General features: G+C 37.4%; 1 protein-coding gene across 1 annotated transcript in view; it reads right to left on the bottom strand.

Annotated features, from left to right (window-relative positions):
* Positions 1-20513, bottom strand: part of TOX (thymocyte selection associated high mobility group box) — a 313432-nt gene that overhangs the window by 136674 nt on the left and 156245 nt on the right. Inside the window, exon 2 of the mRNA XM_050802262.1 lies at positions 15425-15490. Coding sequence (XP_050658219.1) covers positions 15425-15490 — 66 coding nt within the window. The remainder of the gene's footprint in view (positions 1-15424; positions 15491-20513) is intronic.

Below are 20513 nucleotides of genomic sequence, written 5' to 3'. Positions count from 1 at the left end.
CAAGCCCACAAGGGGACTGTTGGGAGCATTAAAGTAGTAATTTCAAAATATTATCAACCTCAAGAGTATTTCTATGGTTCTATAATAGAGAGTCAATGACTATTTCAAGTCATTTTCTTAAAACCTTAAAATTTGGTAATTGCACATTTAGCTTATAAAGTGCTACATCTTTCTCTGATGAGAAGGAGACAGATGTTGGACTAGGTGAGAATACGCATGATTTCTTCAGTGACTGTTAAGATTGGCCACTGTGCGTGTTGCCAAGAATTGAGGCTTTGAAGCCCAATAGACAAGGTCTGCTTCCAGGTCCTTTAAACCATGTATTAATTTGGGTTCTGCAGCAAGCTTTAAAACCATGGGGTTCTTATAAGTATTAAAAACAAAAACATATGTAAAAAGCCTAATAATATGTTTGCCAGATACAAAGTTCTGGATAAACAACGGCTTTACATAGCTATGGTTACTGTTAAATGGATTTATACATCCCACGGGTTGGGTCATGTCCAAGAAAACAAACAACTGTAGACAGTACAGAAGATTTAGATCTATTCTCCACAATGTCATTATAAAGGAATTTCAGTATATTTGCCATTGATTAGGCCTCAGCCTCACAGTGGAGAAAAGTGTAACCCCATTCATACCTGATGTATTTATTTAATTGCTCCCCATAAATAACTAGGTTAAGGCTTCACCTTTATTCTAATGGAATTAAATTGCACTTTTTAGGTTAAGGAATAAAAAGATGGTGGGGAACAGGGTAGCAAAGGAAGTGGAAGGTGCCGAGAATTACTGCATGTGCAGAGGCCCAACAACTTTGCTCCTTCAGGGAGCTCTGATGGCAGGCCTGCAGCCCTGGCTGATCGGGTTCTCACAGTTTGACTCCTACCAACCCAAGTAAAAGGCAAATGAATTTCTGAACCAGAATGTCACTGTCTAAATTTGTACAAAAGCTATGATTTCTAACATACTGGCTGTGTCCTTAGAAAAGCGATCTTCCCTGGGCAATTCTTGGCAAGGAGGTCAAATTGCTAATTAGAGGCTCACTTTTGAGACTATTAACGGAATCAAGAGACTGAGGTTGGGAAATTAATAGGGAATCCTTCTGATTTGCTTTGGTTTGATCTGCTTGGATGCCTTTTCAGTCATTTGACTAACGCCAAAGTCCTTCCCTGAAGTCCAACCTTCCCAGCGTCCCATTTCAGTAGAAAAGGAAACTTCTCACCTGATTCTGACATACTCACATTCCTTTTTAATCATACTGCTTTTACATGTTCCATGATCTGAGTATCCTGTTTACATTATTTTCTCCTTCTGCAATCCACATTTCCTTTTGCTACAGCCTGTTCCTATATTCTTATTCTATATGGTTACATCTGGAAATGGAATGTTAATCATGCTGATTTTTCTTTTGGCTACAGAGAATTCATGTTTTCATATGGCCCAGGCAGTGTTAATATATGCTAACCAGGAATAAATAATGGGAAATCTCTTTTAAACATTGCCTTTTCTTCTCTTTTCAAAATCTAGTTACTCTACCAGAGAGGCATTGTATTTGTGGGTTTCTGTCCACATATTGCAATCATTATACAGAACACTTTATCTTTGGTGACAAGAAGTCCCATAACTCAGAAGAATTCAAAAGATACCATCTCGTATGTATCTTTAAATTATGTGATGGATTCATGCAATCATGCATACACTAAAAATATGGCTATGGTTATAACTTTGTAAAATATGTTTCTCATATAGAACTTTATCTGAAAGATAAATAAATAGTACTGCCATCAAACATATACATAATGCACTAATTTTTAATCTGTAACATAATTCCTGAAACTTAAGGATAGAAGAATGCCAATGTTTAAACATGTTTCATCTTCTATTATTAAACATTCTTGTTGCATGATTCAGAGAACTGAAGGGAAAGCAAATTAAACTGAAAAGTTTATTAGAAAAATAATAAGCTTCCTCTGCACATTTTTAGAAGTAAAGATATTACATGTAATGGTGATTTTTCCTGAAAGAGTTTAAGCAGCATCAATGTAATCTCTGATTTCTTTTGAGAAGACCTTCAGGAGTAGGTATTTTTCAGATTCTTTTGTCTCTGCATGAACAAGGGTTGATAGCTTGAGACTATAATGTATTACTGTGGAAAGCTTCGGTCTGTTACATAAATCATCTTAACGCTCAGCAAGAATTGTCCAACAGTGCCATTGATGTGCTCAAGCCAATGATCCTGCAAACAATTTTTTTGTCTTTCTTCACGTGTTAGACAATGGCAATAAATCATCTTCATTTAAAAACACACAATGTACTAATTTTTCAAGCAACAGTTACCAAAATGGAATTTTTGGTAGAAAGTATGACATTTATTTGTGCTCATTAATTTTTTTAACTGGTGTTAAATAAAAAGCAATGAGTGCCTCATTTGTTACAGAAGCATTGTCATACACCTACTATGTGTAAGCATCCTGCAAAGAGTGATCTGAGATACAAAGAACTGAAAGACACAGTTTGTGAAAAACATCAAAAGATATCTCTCATTTTGTAAAGATTTAAAGAATCAGACTTATTTGTTAAATTGTGTAAGAAACATTGTCAAATTATAGGTGATACTAGATCTTCTTTTAGTTGCATTTATGGGTATTTGTTGGTGTACATGTTTCAAAAATCATATAAATTTATAGAAATTCAATGTGTTGTCAGTCATAAACCTGGTTATCTTAAAATGTTATATAAAATAAAAATAATTGAATATCTGTCAATTGTAAGCTTTCATCAGCTTTTTAACCATGCTATTCTAAGTTTTAGTTGTGTAGCATTATTGTTTTTTATTCTTCTCTAAAAACATTTACAATCAGATTCATGAGAAAGACTCCAAGTTCTCTTAAATACAAATTTCAGATAATTTTAAGATCCATAGGCTACATAAAATTTCTAGAACTCTAATAAAGAATTTGAAGGAGTTGTGAAATGACTCAGAGATCTAGCAGAACAAAAGTTGATTATATGAGATTGAATAAATGATCAAGATCAGGTTTTTATACTTTTATTTAAAATATTATTGGTCCTTTACTCAAATGTTTTGTCTTCTAGATTTAAGAAAATTTTCTCTCTTAAGCTATATGTAATTTACAGCAATTTGGTATAGTATAGTTTTATAAACAAAGATAAAAGTGTTTTATTACGTTACTTGATTCCTCCAGAATTCAAAAACTGTGAGTGTTCTTATGGTGATATGGTTATTTGCATAAGTCCAATAAAAATCTCTCTATACTAGGAAAAAAAAGAGACACAGTTTGTTATAAAGATAGTGAATTAGTAGAGAGAAACGGGAACTTAGGCTCTTAATAAAGAACAGTATATTTGAAGTGTCAAACTAAGTGATATCAGAGTGTAAACAAAAAGAATTACTTGAACCTGGGATGATCAAGGGATTGCTATAAGGAGATTTACACTGATATCAGGGCCTAAAGATCAGACACTTCTGCCAAGATGCAATAAGTGATCAGGGGAGGACCACAAAAACTGACAAATGAGCAAGCCCAGGCTAATGTCCAGGTAACAGCAGGCAGGTTCAACAGCAAGGTCAGGCCTTCAACCTCTAAGATAATGTCAAGGGCAAGACTGGTCCCACCAATCAAAGCAAACTTCAGTCTACTGGGCTTAATGCAGGCCTATTCTAGAACTGGGGAGTAAGGTAAAATTTCACTTATGAAAAACCAGTGTGCAAAGTCTGAATGACACCAGAAAACAAGGTCAACTTGAACCTGCCCCAGAGAATGTCTGAGACTGGCTCTTCCTGGGGCCTGGGCTGGGGGACCCTGAGGTCAGGGTTTGCCAGCTGAGGCTTTGAGGATTCAGGGGGTACTGGGATCCTGGGCTAAGCACCTGAAGCAGATCAGGTGAGGGTGGGGAGGTAGCCTAATATTCTCTGTCTCTCTCTCCACATACCTCCAGGAAAGTCCTTAGTGTTTACCTGTAGGGCTTTCTCCTGCCGTAATTCATTAATGATACCAGAATGGGGAAGAGATTTGTCTTCTCTCATTATTGCTTGGGGGTCTACATAAGTCTCCAAGCAGTATTTTTAGGGGATATTTTCATACCAGGCATCGTGCATAGTTGTCATAAATGAGGACCTCTCCTTTGGCTAAAAAAATCCCCAAGCTTCTGGAAAACAAATAATGTACTCCCCCTCCAAACCACAAACAAATCATTAGAGAGACCAGATTCAAGTGAAAGGAACCAGTTCTGAAAGTCAGTCAGGACATGTTTTTTAGTGCTAGGTCATCATTCCATATTCAATGTTAAAAGGGGTAACTGAAGTATTTAATTTCATCATTCAGCACATAATTTTATATACAATGCAATCTATATTTTTTAATCATCTAGACTTTTTCAATTCTCATATTGAGTTCATACATTCTGAGATTCAGTTCCATATTTTTTGGCTTTATTTTTTTAAATAACCCATGTTAACTAGTTTAAAAAAATTAGAAAATATATATAAGAAAAAAAATCACCTTTAATCCAACCACTCAGGAGCAAAACATAAAAATGTGTGTCTTTCGAGATTCTTTTTAGTGCCTATTTGCTAGTTTGTTTTGAGCTTTTGTTTTTGTTTTCCTTAACAAAAGTCAGATAATTGAGCTCTGATTTTGGAGCTGGAAATGCTAAATACAAATCTCAGCTCATCCCTTGGTAGATGTATTTACTTAATTTCTATAAGTCTCAGTTTCCAAAGCTATAAAATAGGGATGACATTAGTCTTCAATTCATTAAGGATATATCAGGATTAAATATGACAAATGAGATAATGTAAATACTTCGAGTAATACACTGGTTCAAAGAAGCAATAAATAAATGTTAGCTATATTTTTATTATTACACCATTATATAATTTAATGTGATGACTTAAAACAGATTGTGAATAATTTTCCATGCTAATAAATACCATCAACATTATTGTTTAAATGGCTGCATATTGTATTCATGTTCTATCATTTATTCTATCAGTTCTCCATTTTGAACATTTAGGATGTTTCAGATTTTGCTGTTGCAAACCACACCATGACAAATAACTTAATCCACTTATTTCCTTAGGATAACCTTCTACAGTTCTCTACTTATGCTCAAATGGAATCATAGAATGCTTGCTCAAGAAGAAACCTAAGAAATCGTCCTTGAACTTTGCATATGAGAAAAATGAGTTCCAGAGAGGTTAAATTATTTGTCTGCATTTATAGAACTAGTTGGGTAGATGGGAATCCCAAAGAAACATTATACAGACATTGTTTACTGTTAACAATTGATTGCAATGTATTAGGTTTTAATATACTATTTTAAATCACGTGCAGCCTTTAAGTTTTAATAAATTTTTATTTTTTAAAAGAAATGTGTTAAATTGATTTTTGCTTAAGGCTAGGTTCTGTTTGCTAAGTCATATGCAGGCAACCAGCATGGAGTTGAGCATTCAGTGTTGGGCTATTTCTATATGTATATAAAATATAAAATAAATATGTATATATTTCATATATGTGTATATTTCATATATACATATAAAAATACATGCTGTATGTATCTATTCATGGCCAATCATTTTTATTTTGTCTCTTGAGGAGAAATCAGCAAATGCTGGGTGCAAACTCACATTCTGCATGAAGAAGCCAAATTAGCGGAGGACCAGAGCTAATAGAAAGCCTGTGCTCTTAATCAAGGGGTCCAGAAAGGAGAAAAAGAAGCTCCTATTTCTACTCATCCCACGCTGATATGCAATTCCTCCTCCCAGGGAAGAGTTGCAAGTGCATCTCTCTAAATACTGGAGCTCATCTCACTTGCTAGATCTTTCCTACAAAGAAAGCTTATGCTAAAGATAGGGATGTGGAAAAAATAAAGTTGAAAAAATGAAGACAGTTTCCCCCATGTTAATGACGGTAAGACCCCTCAATGTTCAGTTCCCCAGAAGTGGGATTTCTAGGGAAGAGTGGAGGGAGGGTGAGATGTCTTCTGTGGAAAGACTTCCTGTAGTTTATCTTCTGGAGGGGAAAAGGAAGAGAAACTAGGGTGGGAAAAGAGTCCTGGACTTGGGCAAGAAAAGCAGTGGAGTGTGGAGGGAAAGGACTGGGCAGTGGTGGCACAGGCATGGCAAAAGCTGGCTGAGAAGGGGAGGGAAGAATCACTGCTCTGCAACAAGGAATCCAGGGACAGCAAATATCCACTGCGTGATTGTTCAGCTTTTATGTGTGCACAAGTATGAAATTACTGCTTTGTAAATAAGAAATGGTAAAGCATCCATGGTTTCATTTGGCATAAGCTAATATTTCCCAGAGTATTCTCACACATGTAACACATTGCAGTTATCTCAATACTCTTTAGAACTGAAGTATGTCAACATTTTGTCCTTAAAGTTCTAAAATAAAATTAAGCCTAGCTGACCAAGGATGGAGTTTGACAGAAGCCTTAGACCTTCCAAGGCCAGAATCCTAGCTCTGATATTTACTATCTTTTGGAGGTCTGGTAAGTCACTCTAGCTCTCTCATCCTCACTGAATTGTTGTAAGGATCAAATGAGAAAGTAAGTGTGTAGATTTTGTTTAGTTCCTTGTCAGAAACTGGTAGCTTCCAACTGACAGCTATTATTATTATAAATCCAATTCTTTCGGGACACTGGGAGAGGAGGGTACTGACTTAAACTTCCAGGCAAGAAGAAGCTTCCTACTACTGAAATTTATCATCATCTTTAAAAGCAAGAAGTTTCATTGAGGTCAGAGCATAATAAATAAAAAAAACCCAAGAAACAAAAAACCTTTGCACCCATAGTACAGGGAAGTCTCGGCATCCCTGAAGGCAATTTCTGTATAGAGCTGCTGACCCAGTCTCACCCAGTATCCCTATTGTCCCCCACTCCCATTTCCTCCAAGGTCACTCTCTTTGTGATTTTGGAGAATAACAACAAACAGTAGGCTTAGCTCTTCTTGAAGGAAGGCCTCTCCTGAAATGCTGGAAGGCCCAGAAAAGCCTTCATTACTGGGCTCAAATCATGACCATCAGAACCCTTGGGAGTTTCAGATCAGGCTATTACATTTGAATAATCTGATGCTGGGCCTTAGAAGTCACTTGTTTGGCTTTGCTACCGACAGCATCAATTATCCTAATTTATGAACAGCAAAGAATGTATGGAGAACATTTTCTAAGATAGCCACCAATTAATTTCAAATCATTAGGGTTATAGTTACATTTTTAAATACTCAAACTATAAAATAATATAGATCAGAAAGAACACAGGAGAAAGAAAAAAAATACAGATATGGATAAAGATTACACTAAAACCCTCTTTGTGTTTCTGGGAAGTCTAGCTAGGTCTGCTCCCAAACTGAGGAACTGAAACTGCAGAGGGAAACTTGGCTCTTTTTTAAAGGTGTTTGAGGTGGCAGGTGAGGATACACAGAAGGAGGTCTCAGAAGACATTGGGGTGGTTGGAAAACACCTTAACTTTTCTAAGCCCCACTGTTTTTTACAGTAAAAATGGGCAAAAGTGCTTCTACTTAACATAGTGACATATTGAAAATTCAGTGTTTCTTTAGAACAATCTTTAAGCACCTTGGAAATGGAGCTAGCATAGACAGGTGACAATATTCAACACATTACTATTCTTAAATTGAAATACTATACTTATTTTGGAGGGCATTCTTCAGTGACAGGTTTATTATGTGCAACCAGAAAAGAATATAGCATGTTATAATTGCAAAATTTAACAGGAAGGATCATTTAGTTTTTTATAATTGTTCACATGCTAAAGAAAAAAAAATTGTTCAAAATATAATTGTAAATAAGCCAAATGGCTGCTTTCAAAATGTATCAAATGCTACCATACAACTGGTCAGACTGCAGTAGTGCCACAACTCCTCCCTCCAACGCCTAAATGTGCTGGCATCACTTGACATCTGTCCATTGAATAAATCATGCTCCATATGGAGCGCGAGGTTTTGAGAATCTGTTTTTACCACTAATGCTATTCCATTCAGATATTTTCATAATTTTTGTCACTGAAATACATGTCCCTAATACTTGATAAAACACGCTATTTGACAATTATTCTAAAATTCTCACGCCTACCCAGAAACAAATAAAAAATGAGTCTTATATTCACAAATCCCACAGCTTGGAAATGTATATGATACACAACATTTAACCTGTCAGCAGCCTCATTAGTGTCAATGAGTAGAAACTGGCAATCAGTAGATGGTGTGCTCTACATGTGTTTATGTTTTAAAATGTTCCTAAAATAGTTCCTCTGCTGGTGAGGTTGATATAAAACACTTTTACTGGACAAATGAATTTCAGTTTAAACATTATGGCCTATTTCTTTTTTTTTCTTTTTAGGAATTCATATTTTCATGTAGATGATCATTTATAGCTAATGGAGTCAATACCCAACTAAAATAATAAAGACTAGATGGGTCAAGAATTACCTAAAGTTCAACAACATCAATGTGGTCGGTCAACAAAATATGCAGAAAGGCCAATGTGTGTTTGACTATCCCAAGCCCTAAGATATATATTTGTATGGTGCCTGTATTCAGTATCCATACAGCTATTAAGACATTTTTATAAACTGTAAGAATTATGTGAGCTATTTCAAGATATAATGCTGAAAAACAGACTTCCATGTAAGAAGCCAATTTAGGAAGAAAACAACATAAACAATAGTAACTTGTGTGCTCAAGTGAAGCATCTTTTTAATTTTGAGTAATGAAGATGTCAAGCCAAATGCTAGAGTAGTTTAACTTAATTAGGTGGCCTATTTTTCCAGGCATCCTTTCATTTCCCATTGAAAACTCAGCTTGTATGCAAGGCAACAAGAGCAATTTTGTCTGTAATGAATACCTCCGGGACTGCACAGAGTAATCATTTGAATGTTACACTGAAGACTGGTTTGAGTAACTAGTCTGGGCTTGTTAAGATGCCAGACTTTGTTGGGCTAACTCGATTACTCAGAGCATGGCAGCTTTATCATTCTGTTGGGTCAATGGTCAAAAAGTCAACTTAATGTTACTTCTGAAATTTCTGCCAAAAGGAACTAATCTAAAAGGAATTGGTCCAATTTACAGTTCAAATTTATGTCACAATCATGGAGATGTTATGACCCACAGTAAGGAGATTTGTTTTTCAAAAGTACTCTAAAAATATTACACTTTCTAGGCCTTTTTTGTCATACCTCATTTACACTCTAACCTGGAGAATTTTCTCATTAGGAAAACACGAAATTAAACAAATAGAGAGTCATTAATATATTTGTAAATCTTAAAACATAATTCTAACAGCAGATTTGAGAGAATATTGTACAAAAAGAAATTTGGAGCACACTACTATTTCCAATTCCATTGCATTGCTGATGATAAACAACAGCCTGATGTTACTGTAACAAGCATTGACTGTCATTATCTAGTTTATTATCATGTTAACTCTTTGAGTCTTGTACTTGAAATAATTCTCCAAGGAGGAGGGAGTGCTGGAACCTTTTGTTAATATATAAGGGCACTGGCATGAAGATAAAGTGTCCTACTGCCATGACAGGGTAGGGCTGGATTTGCTAAATGTCTGCAATGCAGGGTCAAGAATCATTGCAATGGAAGACTCTAAGTATTCATGTGATTAAAAAAAATGTACATAAAATATTTTAGCTGATTTGCTCATCTTTCAACAAACAATGCTGCATACCTCTGATATGTCAAACACTATTCCTGGCACAGGAAAGCCAGACAGAAACAAGAGTGAGTCCTACCTTCAAGAGCTCACAATCAGGGGAGCAAGACAAGGACATCCCTGGTGATGCCAGTGTGCCATGTGCCACCCAGGGACAAATACACACCATGATAAAGCAGCCTTGTAGACAATGGCAAGGCACTGAGGTGTGTACCATTCAGCAAAGATGAGGAAAAGGAAATGAGAGAAGGTAAGATGAGTTCATGAGAAACTGTGAGGCCTATAATGAAGGCAGAAATTGTGTAGCTGGAAAAGAGGAGATGGATTCAATAGATAGGCCAAAAAGTAGAATCAACACTATCTGAAATTAACCAAAGGCTGAATGACGAGGGAGACTCCCCAAGTCTCTGTTTTGGGTGTTTGAAGAGGTGGTGTTAACACTTCTGATTATAAGCAGTAAAGAAAAAAGAGAAGATTGGGGGTGAGGAAGCAGGTGGGAGGTGATGAGTTGTGGTTTGATGAACTGATATGTCGAATTTGAGCTGCTATCAGACACAGGTGCCCAGTGGAGTTAGAAATCAAACCTCAAATTCACATGAAAGCTGACCTGGATATATATATGCTCTTCAATTTTATATTCAAAATGTACTTTATGAACTGTATGTCAAATGCTTAGTTGTAACTGATTCCAGGAAAACATAATATTGCTATATTTTATCATTCTTATTTTTAATCTTGAGATTTGAGGGACCAAGTAAGAGACAGAATTCCAGAGGGGGCTGGAGGTGGGGAGAGAGAAAACTGCTCACAATCTCAGAATCCTCTAAAATATGATCTCGGGCCAGGATATTTAATATTTAGGATTTACTATAATGCTTATAATGAACAACAAAAAATAGTTCAAGCTTAAAGGATAACTTTTCATGGAAAGAAGAAGGAAGAAAGGAATGAAAGCAGGAAGGTGGTGGGGAAGGAGGGAGGGAATGAAGGGAGCAAGGCGGGGATCCAAACAGAAGGAAATAGTTTAGCAGAGCAAAGGTCAAGGTCTAAGAGGAAGTGATTTATTAAAAATCTGGTTCAATCAAGTAACCTGAGCTTTTCCATAACCTGATGCCAGAAAAATCTTCTCATTCTTCCTTAATATTAAAGTATTATTTCTTGTATAAAAAAGATCAGTCCTTCTTGATCTTTTCAGACAGTACTTCAACTGAGGCAGGCATGTGAAGAGCCGAGTCCCTGAGTCGAGGGCATTGGTGGAAAACACAGAACGAACAAACAGGCAGCCATGGAAAAGGACACTCTTTCCTTCTTTCCTTCTTTCCTTCCTTCCTTCCTTCCTTCCTTCCTTCCTTCCTTCCTTCCTTCCTTCCTTCCTTCCTTCCTTCCTTCCTTCCCTCCTTCCCTCCTTCCCTCCTTCCCTCCTTCCCTCCTTCCCTCCTTCCTTCCTTCCTTCCTTCCTTCCTTCCTTCCTTCTTTCCTTCCTTTCTCTCTCTCTCTCTCTCTTTTTCTTTTTCTTTCTTTCTTTTTGAGACAGAGTCTCCCTCTGTCACCTTGGCTGGAGTGCAGTGGCGTGATCTTGGCTCACTGCAACCTCCGCCTCCTGGGTTCAAGCAATTCTCCTGCCTCAGTCTCCCGAGTAGCTGGGATTACAGGTGCACTCCACCATGCCCGGCTAATTTTTGTATTTTTAGTAGAGACAGGGCTTTGTTGTGTTGGCCAGGCTGGTCTCGAACTCCTGACCTCAGGTGATCCGCCCACTTTGGCCTCCCAAAGTGCTGGGATTACAGGCATGAGCCACCACGCCTGGGAGAAAAGGACATTCTTGAAACTGACTCAGAAGAGGAAAGAATGGGGGAAAGCCATGGCACATATTCAAACCTGAAAAATCAAATTAAATAACCTAGTGCTGTAGAAAGTTCTCATGAAGAGAACTAGACTTCTCTTCTGCTTCTTTTGACGTTATTTAATTTAGATGAACATTTATATTGTGACAACAGCCTCATATAAAGGACTATGAAAGGTACTACAACTATTCTAGGAGCTAGAGAAAGGGGCTGAAGTTTTATGGGGAGATAAGAGAACCCCAGAGCATGCATATCTGAGTGGGCTGAGAAAATTCTAGATAAATTTCTGAAGTGGGAAGCCCAATACCCCTCTGTTTTGTTCTGCCGGCGGCATATTGGTCCAGATATTTTATAAGATACGTTTTATTGTATAGATTTAAGGCATATAACATGTTATGATACACATATAGATAATAAAACAGTTAATATAGTGAAGCAAATTAACATATCTATCATCTCACAGAGTTACCTATTTTGTGTGTGTATGGCAAGAACAGCTAAAACGTACTCACTTAGCAAACATCCCAAATACTATATTATTATTATTATTTTGAGACATAATCTCACTCTGTTGCCCAGGCTACAGTGCAGTGGTGTGATCTCAGCTCACTGCAACCTCCACCTCGTGGGTTCAAGCGATTCTCCTGCCTTCAGCCTCCGGAGTAGAGACTCTGGAGTGGCTGGGATTACAGGCACACAACACCATGCCTGGCTAATTTTTGTATTTTTAGTAGAGATAGGGTTTCACCATGTTAGCCAGGTTGGTCTCAAACCTGACCTCAAGTGATTCACCACCTCAGCCTCCCAAAGTGCTGGGATTACAGGCGTGAGCCACCACGCCCAGCCCTAAATACCGTATTATTAACTCTAGTCCTCATGTTGCAGGTTACATCTCTAGACTTGTTCATCCTACATATTGCTACTTTGTGTCCTTCTGGTCTAGATACTGTCATCTCAATCAAACATGACGAGTTCAGAATGGCAAAGAAGTGGGTTTCTGACAAGCTGCTCATCTGGCTTCCTTTCATTAGCCCACTCACATTCTCCCACAAACTCTTAACGAGACAAAGTTCAGGAGGTATTAAGCAACAAGGTGCCTTTAGCCAGGGTTTGGAAACACACAAAGAAGTCTTGAATTGCTGGTTCAAATTCTAACCAGTGTAAGAAAAAAGTTAAATGATGTTTAAATTAAAGCACTGAGTGACCAGCACACTTAATAGCTATTATAGGAGAAAACAGTCAATATTCCAAGAATGGTGCCAGAGTAAAATGGAAATCTTACGAGTTTTTATTATATACTTGTCAGGCTTACTATAAGGTGGTATATTCAATTTAAAAGTTGCCTATCAATTATAAAACTATATGCAAAAAAGTTTTAAGGATTTGTATACTCTAGCTTAAGAGGTAGAGAATGCATGCAGTAGATAGTGCCAAAGAGCCCTTTGGACTGTCTAAAAGAATATCATTAATTTTTACAGTGTACTTCCATTTCTGGAGCAGTTCCAGCATTGGCTTTCTATAAAAATCATTTCAAGTTTAGAATTATGCTATTTGCTTGCAGCAACATCACAGGAGCAGTAGTGTGCCATATGTTGCTACTTAGCAACTTAGTCTATAAGTCCCAAAGCATGTACTGATTTGAAAATTGAACAGGAATTATAATTGTTGAGTGATGCTATGAGGCAAGTTGTCTTGGATTACTAAACTATGCAGATGTTTGATGTTATGTAGGAAAAGGAAAAAACTATTTTTTTTTCCCTGCAGGATGACTAAAATCTTATTTATGGTTGCCTAAAGGAGTAAATTGATTAAAATTCCCTAAAAGAATACCTGGTAATGAATTCTTGAACATACCATATTATAGTAAACAAAAGGAATGTTAAGTGTAAAATTTAGCTAAGGCCATTCAACTTATGTAATTTGTGAAGTTTATTTTTCTCCAGAGCATGTATTACCTTACACTAGTCTGAATTTTAAAACAGCACATTCTAAAAACATTTTCATATATGGCACATTATTTTTTAAGTGTTTCTTTCTGGCTCACAAGCCTGCTCTATCTTTAAAAAGCACAAAAGTATTTGGGGCTCTTCTTTACAAATTATCACTGGTGTTCAAAACATTCTTACTAACTCCTGACTGACATATGAAGAAAAACAATGTTAGTTGTTGGATTTCAGTAAGGGCTTAATATTAGGCATTGTACTTGAATTTTAAAATCTAAGGAGCCAAGTCATTATGATGTATATGTTCTGAATTTCCAATCCTTTATCCAAAACTCTTTAAGACCGACATAATGATTCTCTAAGAGGGAGCAGCTGCTTTATAACAGCCATCATTTATTGAGTTTGTGTTTCTACTGTTTCAAACAAATTCAATTAGCCCTTACACTTCAAAACCCTAAAGGCACCAAAGAGATGATACCAGGTTGCTTTAATCTAATAGTAATACTAAACTTGTCAGTACAGTTTTGGGATTGATGGTTAGAAGAAAATTAATAGTAACATTTTTCACTTTTTAATCAAACAGTCCTATTCAGAACTACCTATGGATCTTGGAGGCTACTTAGCCAAATGAATTCAGTTAAGGAAGATTTCTAAATGCAAAGCTCAGCCTTCCAAAGGTATTCTTAGAGTGATCAGCTCAGTTGAATGGAAGGCAATGTAGTCAGGATCTTTGAACTTCATGATGACCTTTTCAGCTGAACAATACAGTGTAGTTTCCAGAATATCTGCCAGAGAAGGCAGTGATCCTAATGACTTCTAAATGCAAAGTTCAGGGAGATGCAGGCCTGCCTCTGTTTTCAGTTAAGCATGAGCCATTTTGGTCACAGAGTGCATCCTTAACATACACATTAGATTTAATTCACTGACAACCTTAATGAAGAAAAAGAAGTTTTATGCTCCCTCCCAACCCATTCCCCAACCCCTTCTAGTTATTAAATCTGTATGTGTGGATATGTAGGCACTGAATATTATTAAGTTTATTTTAGAATTACTAATATATGAAACTCCAATCTACCACGGTTTTTACCATTCTAGAAAAAAACATGTTTGTGTCAACAAAATGCTCCTGTGAACTGTTCCTTGCTTTCACTTTTTCACTTATTTATTTTTGCTTACAATGTTCTCATATTTTACGTTATACTGGTATCCAAGGGCAGTTATAGTTTGGCTTTAAATGTTCCACTGAATTAAAGGATCTGGTCTTAAGTATCTAAAAATAAATAGTCAAACATTTACTTTCATAAATGTAACCATTTACATTCTCATTGGACTTTTGTTGTCATTTCTCATGATTAAATACCTTGTCAACTATTCCCAGTGAAATGTATACAAAGGTGCCCTTGAAAGGTTTCAATCAGATCATGTTTTTTTGGCCTGAAAGCTCCTCCCCAGCCCCAACTCCTTACCTTCCCAGGAGATCGTAAAAGCGGCCTTCTAGCCCCACCGGCCATGGGATTTGGGTTACGAACATTACATTTTGTTGAAAATGGCCCCAACCGTTGATAATTAAAGCTATTTGTGACACGTGTAGCTTATAATGATTAAATCGTCTACAGTCAGAAGCACAAATAACCTGCACCTGTAAAGACTTTATTTCCTAAAGGTAAAACAACTGTTTAGGAAAGATCATGCTGGCAAAACAGCTGCTTGCCGTTCTGGAGAGGAAACAAGGTAGTATCTTTCAACAAATGCCAACTCTGGTGTTTTATCAGCTCTATCTCATTAACTGGAAACAAGGCTTAAATGCTTTGTTTATAAATTATGATTATTCCTGATTGCGGCAGTTACTGATAGTGCTACTCATTTGCAATGCAACTCTTTGAATTTGTTTAATTACAATTTGAAACAAGGCAGAGAAGATTAATTAACCCACCTGGCTGGCTGGCACATAGTCCTGGCTCGGCTCTGTCATGCTCATATACATGTTCTCACCGTCAAACTGCGAATGAAATAATAGTAAACATTCAGCAATCTTGACTGCGGGTATGTTTGGTTTTTATTTGTTTTGTTTTGCTTTGTTTTTTAACCATCAAACTGGAAAACAGTAGCCATAAAAAAATACTGCGGCTGGGACTATGGAAAATCTGTCACAGTAAGCGAGCCACATCTTTTCTTTGATGTTTCTGTTGTCATCCTTACTGACCCTGGATGTCAGTGATTTGGAGTAATTAGTGCTCTAGTAATTACAGCAAGCAAGCAAGAAATGAATGGTTTCCTTTCATCTGCAATCTGTTTTAAAACAAAATGGCTCATTTTGCACGCCATGTATACATATTGCAGTTCAGTTGTAATGAAGTATTAAATGAATGGCATGATTTCTGAAAGAAAAGAATAACGAAAAATACACGAAGGCACAGCTCAGTGCATTCTGAGTTTAGCTCTCAAAAAAGAAAAAGTGCAGAGTTTTCACAATAGACTAAAACTGGCATCATAATAACCTTCTGATGAAGAAAAATTTAACTTTATAATAATATTTGAAAAGAGCATGTGCCACTATAACACATGGCTAAGAATGATAATAACAATAAATAATAAAAATATACAGGCACAATGAAATACTCCTTTCTGAAATTTTTCAAAGATATCGAATTCATGTATTAAAAATGCATAGAAATTCATGTGCAAATTTTCAAATTAGGAAAAGGCTGGAAGAAAGAAATTCGCAGGGGCAGAACAACTGGAGAACTCTCCAATAGTTCAAGCAACAACAACAACAACAACGACAACATACTTTTCATCATTTGGGGTTTTGAAAGTAGTCATCACTCTATTCAGACTTAATCCTCAGCTATTTTTAGTCACTTGACAGATGAGCAAAGCATTTCTCTTTTTAGTTAGAGGAAGAATTTTTCCAAGGTAATAATCAAATGGACAAACACAGTAACTTCACAGAGCTGGGTCTGAATATACTTTCATTGGTGGGCTAATTTCAGACACGGGGAATTGAAAGTCTGAATAATTACTTTTTGAAACAGAATAGTGTTATTGATAGTGGTGCAAACCATGGTATTATGGACATACTTCATACTTTATGTACTATGAAAAAATGGTGTTATATCAGAACATAAAAAATATTGTATTATAGAGATCTCATTCCACCACCTATGAACTGCTAGCAGAAGAAGGTTACACCAACATGAGGGTCGCTCCACAGCCTCTAAACTGTAATCGCCAGAGTGGGTGCCCTGAAAGTTCACATCAACATAAGCTGTAAATAAAGACCTCCCTAAAGACATGGAAGCACTCACGAGACTAAGCTCAGAGAATCAAAGGATTTCTTCACACATCACCCTATAAATATATTTCACGTTATGTGAACGACTTATCTAAACATAATGAAATTACTTATTGAAAGATGTTGTTAGAGCAAATAAAAAATAACACAACTGGGTGTTTTGGTTGCTCTGTCAACTGGCTCATGAACCTGGAGTTGAAGTGACTTACCCCAGGTTGCTTTTCCATTGAACAGGTGAACTCTTTTTTTTTTTTTTTGAGATAGAGTTTCGCTCTGTCACCCAGGCTGAGTGCAATGGCGCGATCGCAGCTCACTGCAGCCTCCGCCTCCCAGGTTCAAGTGATTCTCCTGCCTCAGCCTCCCGAGTAGCTGGGACTACAGGTGCCCACCACCATGCCCGGCTAATTTTTGTACTTTTAGTAGAGGCAGGGTCTCGAACTCTTAACCTCAGGTGATCCACCTGCCTCAGCCTCCCAAAGTGCTGGGATTACAGGCATGAGCCACCGTGCCCCATCAAACAGGTGAACTCTTTCAACCCAAAGATAGGCCAGCCCCAGCCAATCTGCCTGTTACTCCTAACAACTCAAGACCTAACAAAGAGCCTCACTGCGCATTTCTTCATCTGCACCCACTGTTGGAGTACACTGGTTTGTTTGCAAATGTTTTTCATGTGAAGGTGCCAAGGAACCATTTAAAATACGGACAGTTTCTCTGACTGTAACAAACTAAACTGAAGAAGTGGAGTGAACCAAATACTTCACTGCCTGTGCATATTCTATAAATGTGTTACTTTCTATTTCATCTTCTCTAACTCATTTTCTAAATCTGTTGTTGTTCTCAAGCCAGCTAAAGGCTTTGAAGTTTTGGGTTGAGTCTATCCAACATGTACGCTAATTGAGTACATTCGGTGTTACTGCTCTTGATGAAGACTCTTTCCTCAAGAAGTACCAATACTTAGGTAATATTGGGCCAAGACTAAAACAGCATTTTACTATAAAAGATATGTGGCTGTAAGCATTATAACTAGATTTTTAAGCACATTTTATGTTCCTGCCACCTGTATCTTTACATGTATTAACTGATTTAAGCATCACAAAACCAAGAGTTAGGTATTATTATTACCTACATTTTACAAAAGAAGATACAAAGGCACAGATAAGTTAAGCTAGATGCTTCAAGTTACACAGCTTGTGAGAGGTAGGGCTGGAATGCAAACCCAGGCCCCTGGCTTTTTAGCCGCCCATGCACTTCATCACCAGAACATATCAATATATTCTGAATCATAATGATAAGTTAGCTATCAATTCTGAAAATAACATCCAAAAATGGTCAGAGTGATGGCATTATCTCAATGACACTGGTATATTATCCAGAATTTGTGATATTGAGAGAATTTTTTTAAGTGTCGTGAGGCGCTGTCAACCTAGTATTTGGCCTGGCAGAAAACCGAGAGAGGGAATGATGGTTAATTCTACATGTCAACTTGACTAGGCCATGGGCTGCCCAGATAGTTGGTCAAACATTCTTCTGGGTATCCATGCAGGTGTTTCTGAGAGAGATTAACACGTGAATTGATAGACTTGGTAAAGCAGATTGCTCTCCCCAAGGTGGGTGGGCCTCCGCCAATCAGTTGAAGGCTTGACTAGAATAGTAAGGGCTGACTAGAGTAAATGAATTCCTCCTGCCTCACTGTTGAGCTGAGACATCAGTCTTTCACTGTTTTGGGGCATGACTTGAAATAACATTGGCTCTTATTGGACCTCAAACTTGCCAGCTTTTGGTCTGGAACTACACCATCAGTTCTCCTGGCTCTCCAGCTTGCTAACTGCAGGTCTTGGGACATCTCAGCATCCATAATCATGTCAGCCAATTCCTTATACTGAATCTCTTTAGATAGATAGATAGATAGATAGATAGATAGATAGATAGATAGATAGATAGATAGATAGATAGATAGATCGATCGATCATCTATCCATCCATCCAGTTGGTTTTGTTTCTCTGGAGCACCCTAATACAGGTGGCTTTTAAAAACTGCTATCAGGATATTCAGAACTCCTCCAAAAGTGTATTTCTGGGGAGCCTACAATATAAAAATGTATTTATTTCATGCTGTCACTTGCTTTCTAGAGGAGAAGAGCCATGTTGATTTTGTTATGAGACTCTGCTCTCAGTTCCTATCTCACCCACTTCCTGTGCTCCAGTGCGTCCCACACACAATCACACCTCTTTGTCCAGAATGCCTTCCTTCCCTTTTACTTGTTGCAGTGTTTTGTAGACTCCTCACCTCCCCTTAGTGAGGGCTGGGCTGTCTGCAGGCTCTGGGTTCCCCTAGGCAGCCCTCTGTTTCGGGGCAGGTTTTGTTGGGGGATTGATTCCACTAGACTGTGAGCCACCAGAAGGAATGGTGCATACCTTCCTTATCTTTAGTTTCTTTATGGCTTAGGGCTGGCACATAATAGGTCTTCTGAAATGTTTATTGCCTAAATGACAAAAACTAAAACATATTTGCTGGATTACATATATTATCTTTCTAGAGAAGGTGGTAACTTAAGAAGAGGAAGAATTTCAGCTTTTAGAGAATGGTTTGATGGCTTTTTAAGGCAGTTGACTCAAAGTCTTACAGTGGATTAAAACTGATACAGGCACAGAAGCCCTTAAAGAGAACAACAACCACAACAGAAAAAGAATAAAAAGAAAAGAAAGTACAGAAATGGCCAGGACAACATTACTCAAATGTTAGATTCAGTTCTTCCTCAGGATTTTTATTTAATACAATTTTATTTAATATAAAACATATAGACTGGCCAGGAATCAAGAGACTTGGCTATAAATAAAATGTGTATGCCCTCCTTCCAAAGAATCTTGAGCTGCCAAATAAAAATACATATGTGTATCAGAATAGGCGTAGTCACTCCCCTTGCGGTTGAAAGATCGTGGTTGGACACACTCCTGGGCCCAGGGGAAAAGAGTAAGCCAAGATCCCAGCATTCACAGGACCTTTCCCACCCTACCCTATCAGGTTAATATTATCACTGCACTGTCACAGCTCCGTCCAACCACACCCTGACCAGGAGCTGGTTCCAGGGCTCTCAGCAGGCCTCCTGCTGACCCAACAATCTTAGAAAGCACCCCATGCCATAAGCTTGTGGACAGTTGTCACCTGAAGTAGAATTATAGCTCTTGGTCTTAGAAGTGTGTTTGTAGAATGATGCCTGAAACCATCACATCAGAATCTCTCATGTTATGATTGAATAAATAGACTTTGTATTGTTTATGAGGTCCATCTGGGGATAGAACCAAGGTCTGGATTCTTAGTAGAAGAGTTTTCCACTATGACATACTGCTTTTCACTCCAACATTCATAAAAAGTGAGGAATCAGACTCTGACTACAGCTTTATCCTTCATCTCCATAAGAAGTGGGAATAGACTCAATGGCTATTTGTAGCTGGTATGTGTGTGTGTGTGTGTGTGTGCGCGCACACTCTACAGACCTGAAGGCACAGCATTCACATTGCCACATTCTAATGACCCCACTTCACTCTACCTGAATTACAGACTAGATGAGCATTATTAGTAATTATTGCAATAAAATTATAGTTATTAAACATAACTAACTGCATTTCCTTACTCCATATGCTCATCACAGTTATTATTCTTAGAAGTCAACTGAATTTAGGCATCATAACTTTTCAAAATATATCTAAGCATACTAAGGTTTTTAATT

Source organism: Macaca thibetana, chromosome 8, assembly GCF_024542745.1.
Source record: "Macaca thibetana thibetana isolate TM-01 chromosome 8, ASM2454274v1, whole genome shotgun sequence".
Taxonomy (NCBI): Eukaryota; Metazoa; Chordata; class Mammalia; order Primates; family Cercopithecidae; genus Macaca; species Macaca thibetana.
The sequence above is the reverse complement of the archived record's forward strand: the minus strand, read 5'-3'. Positions and strand labels throughout refer to the sequence as shown.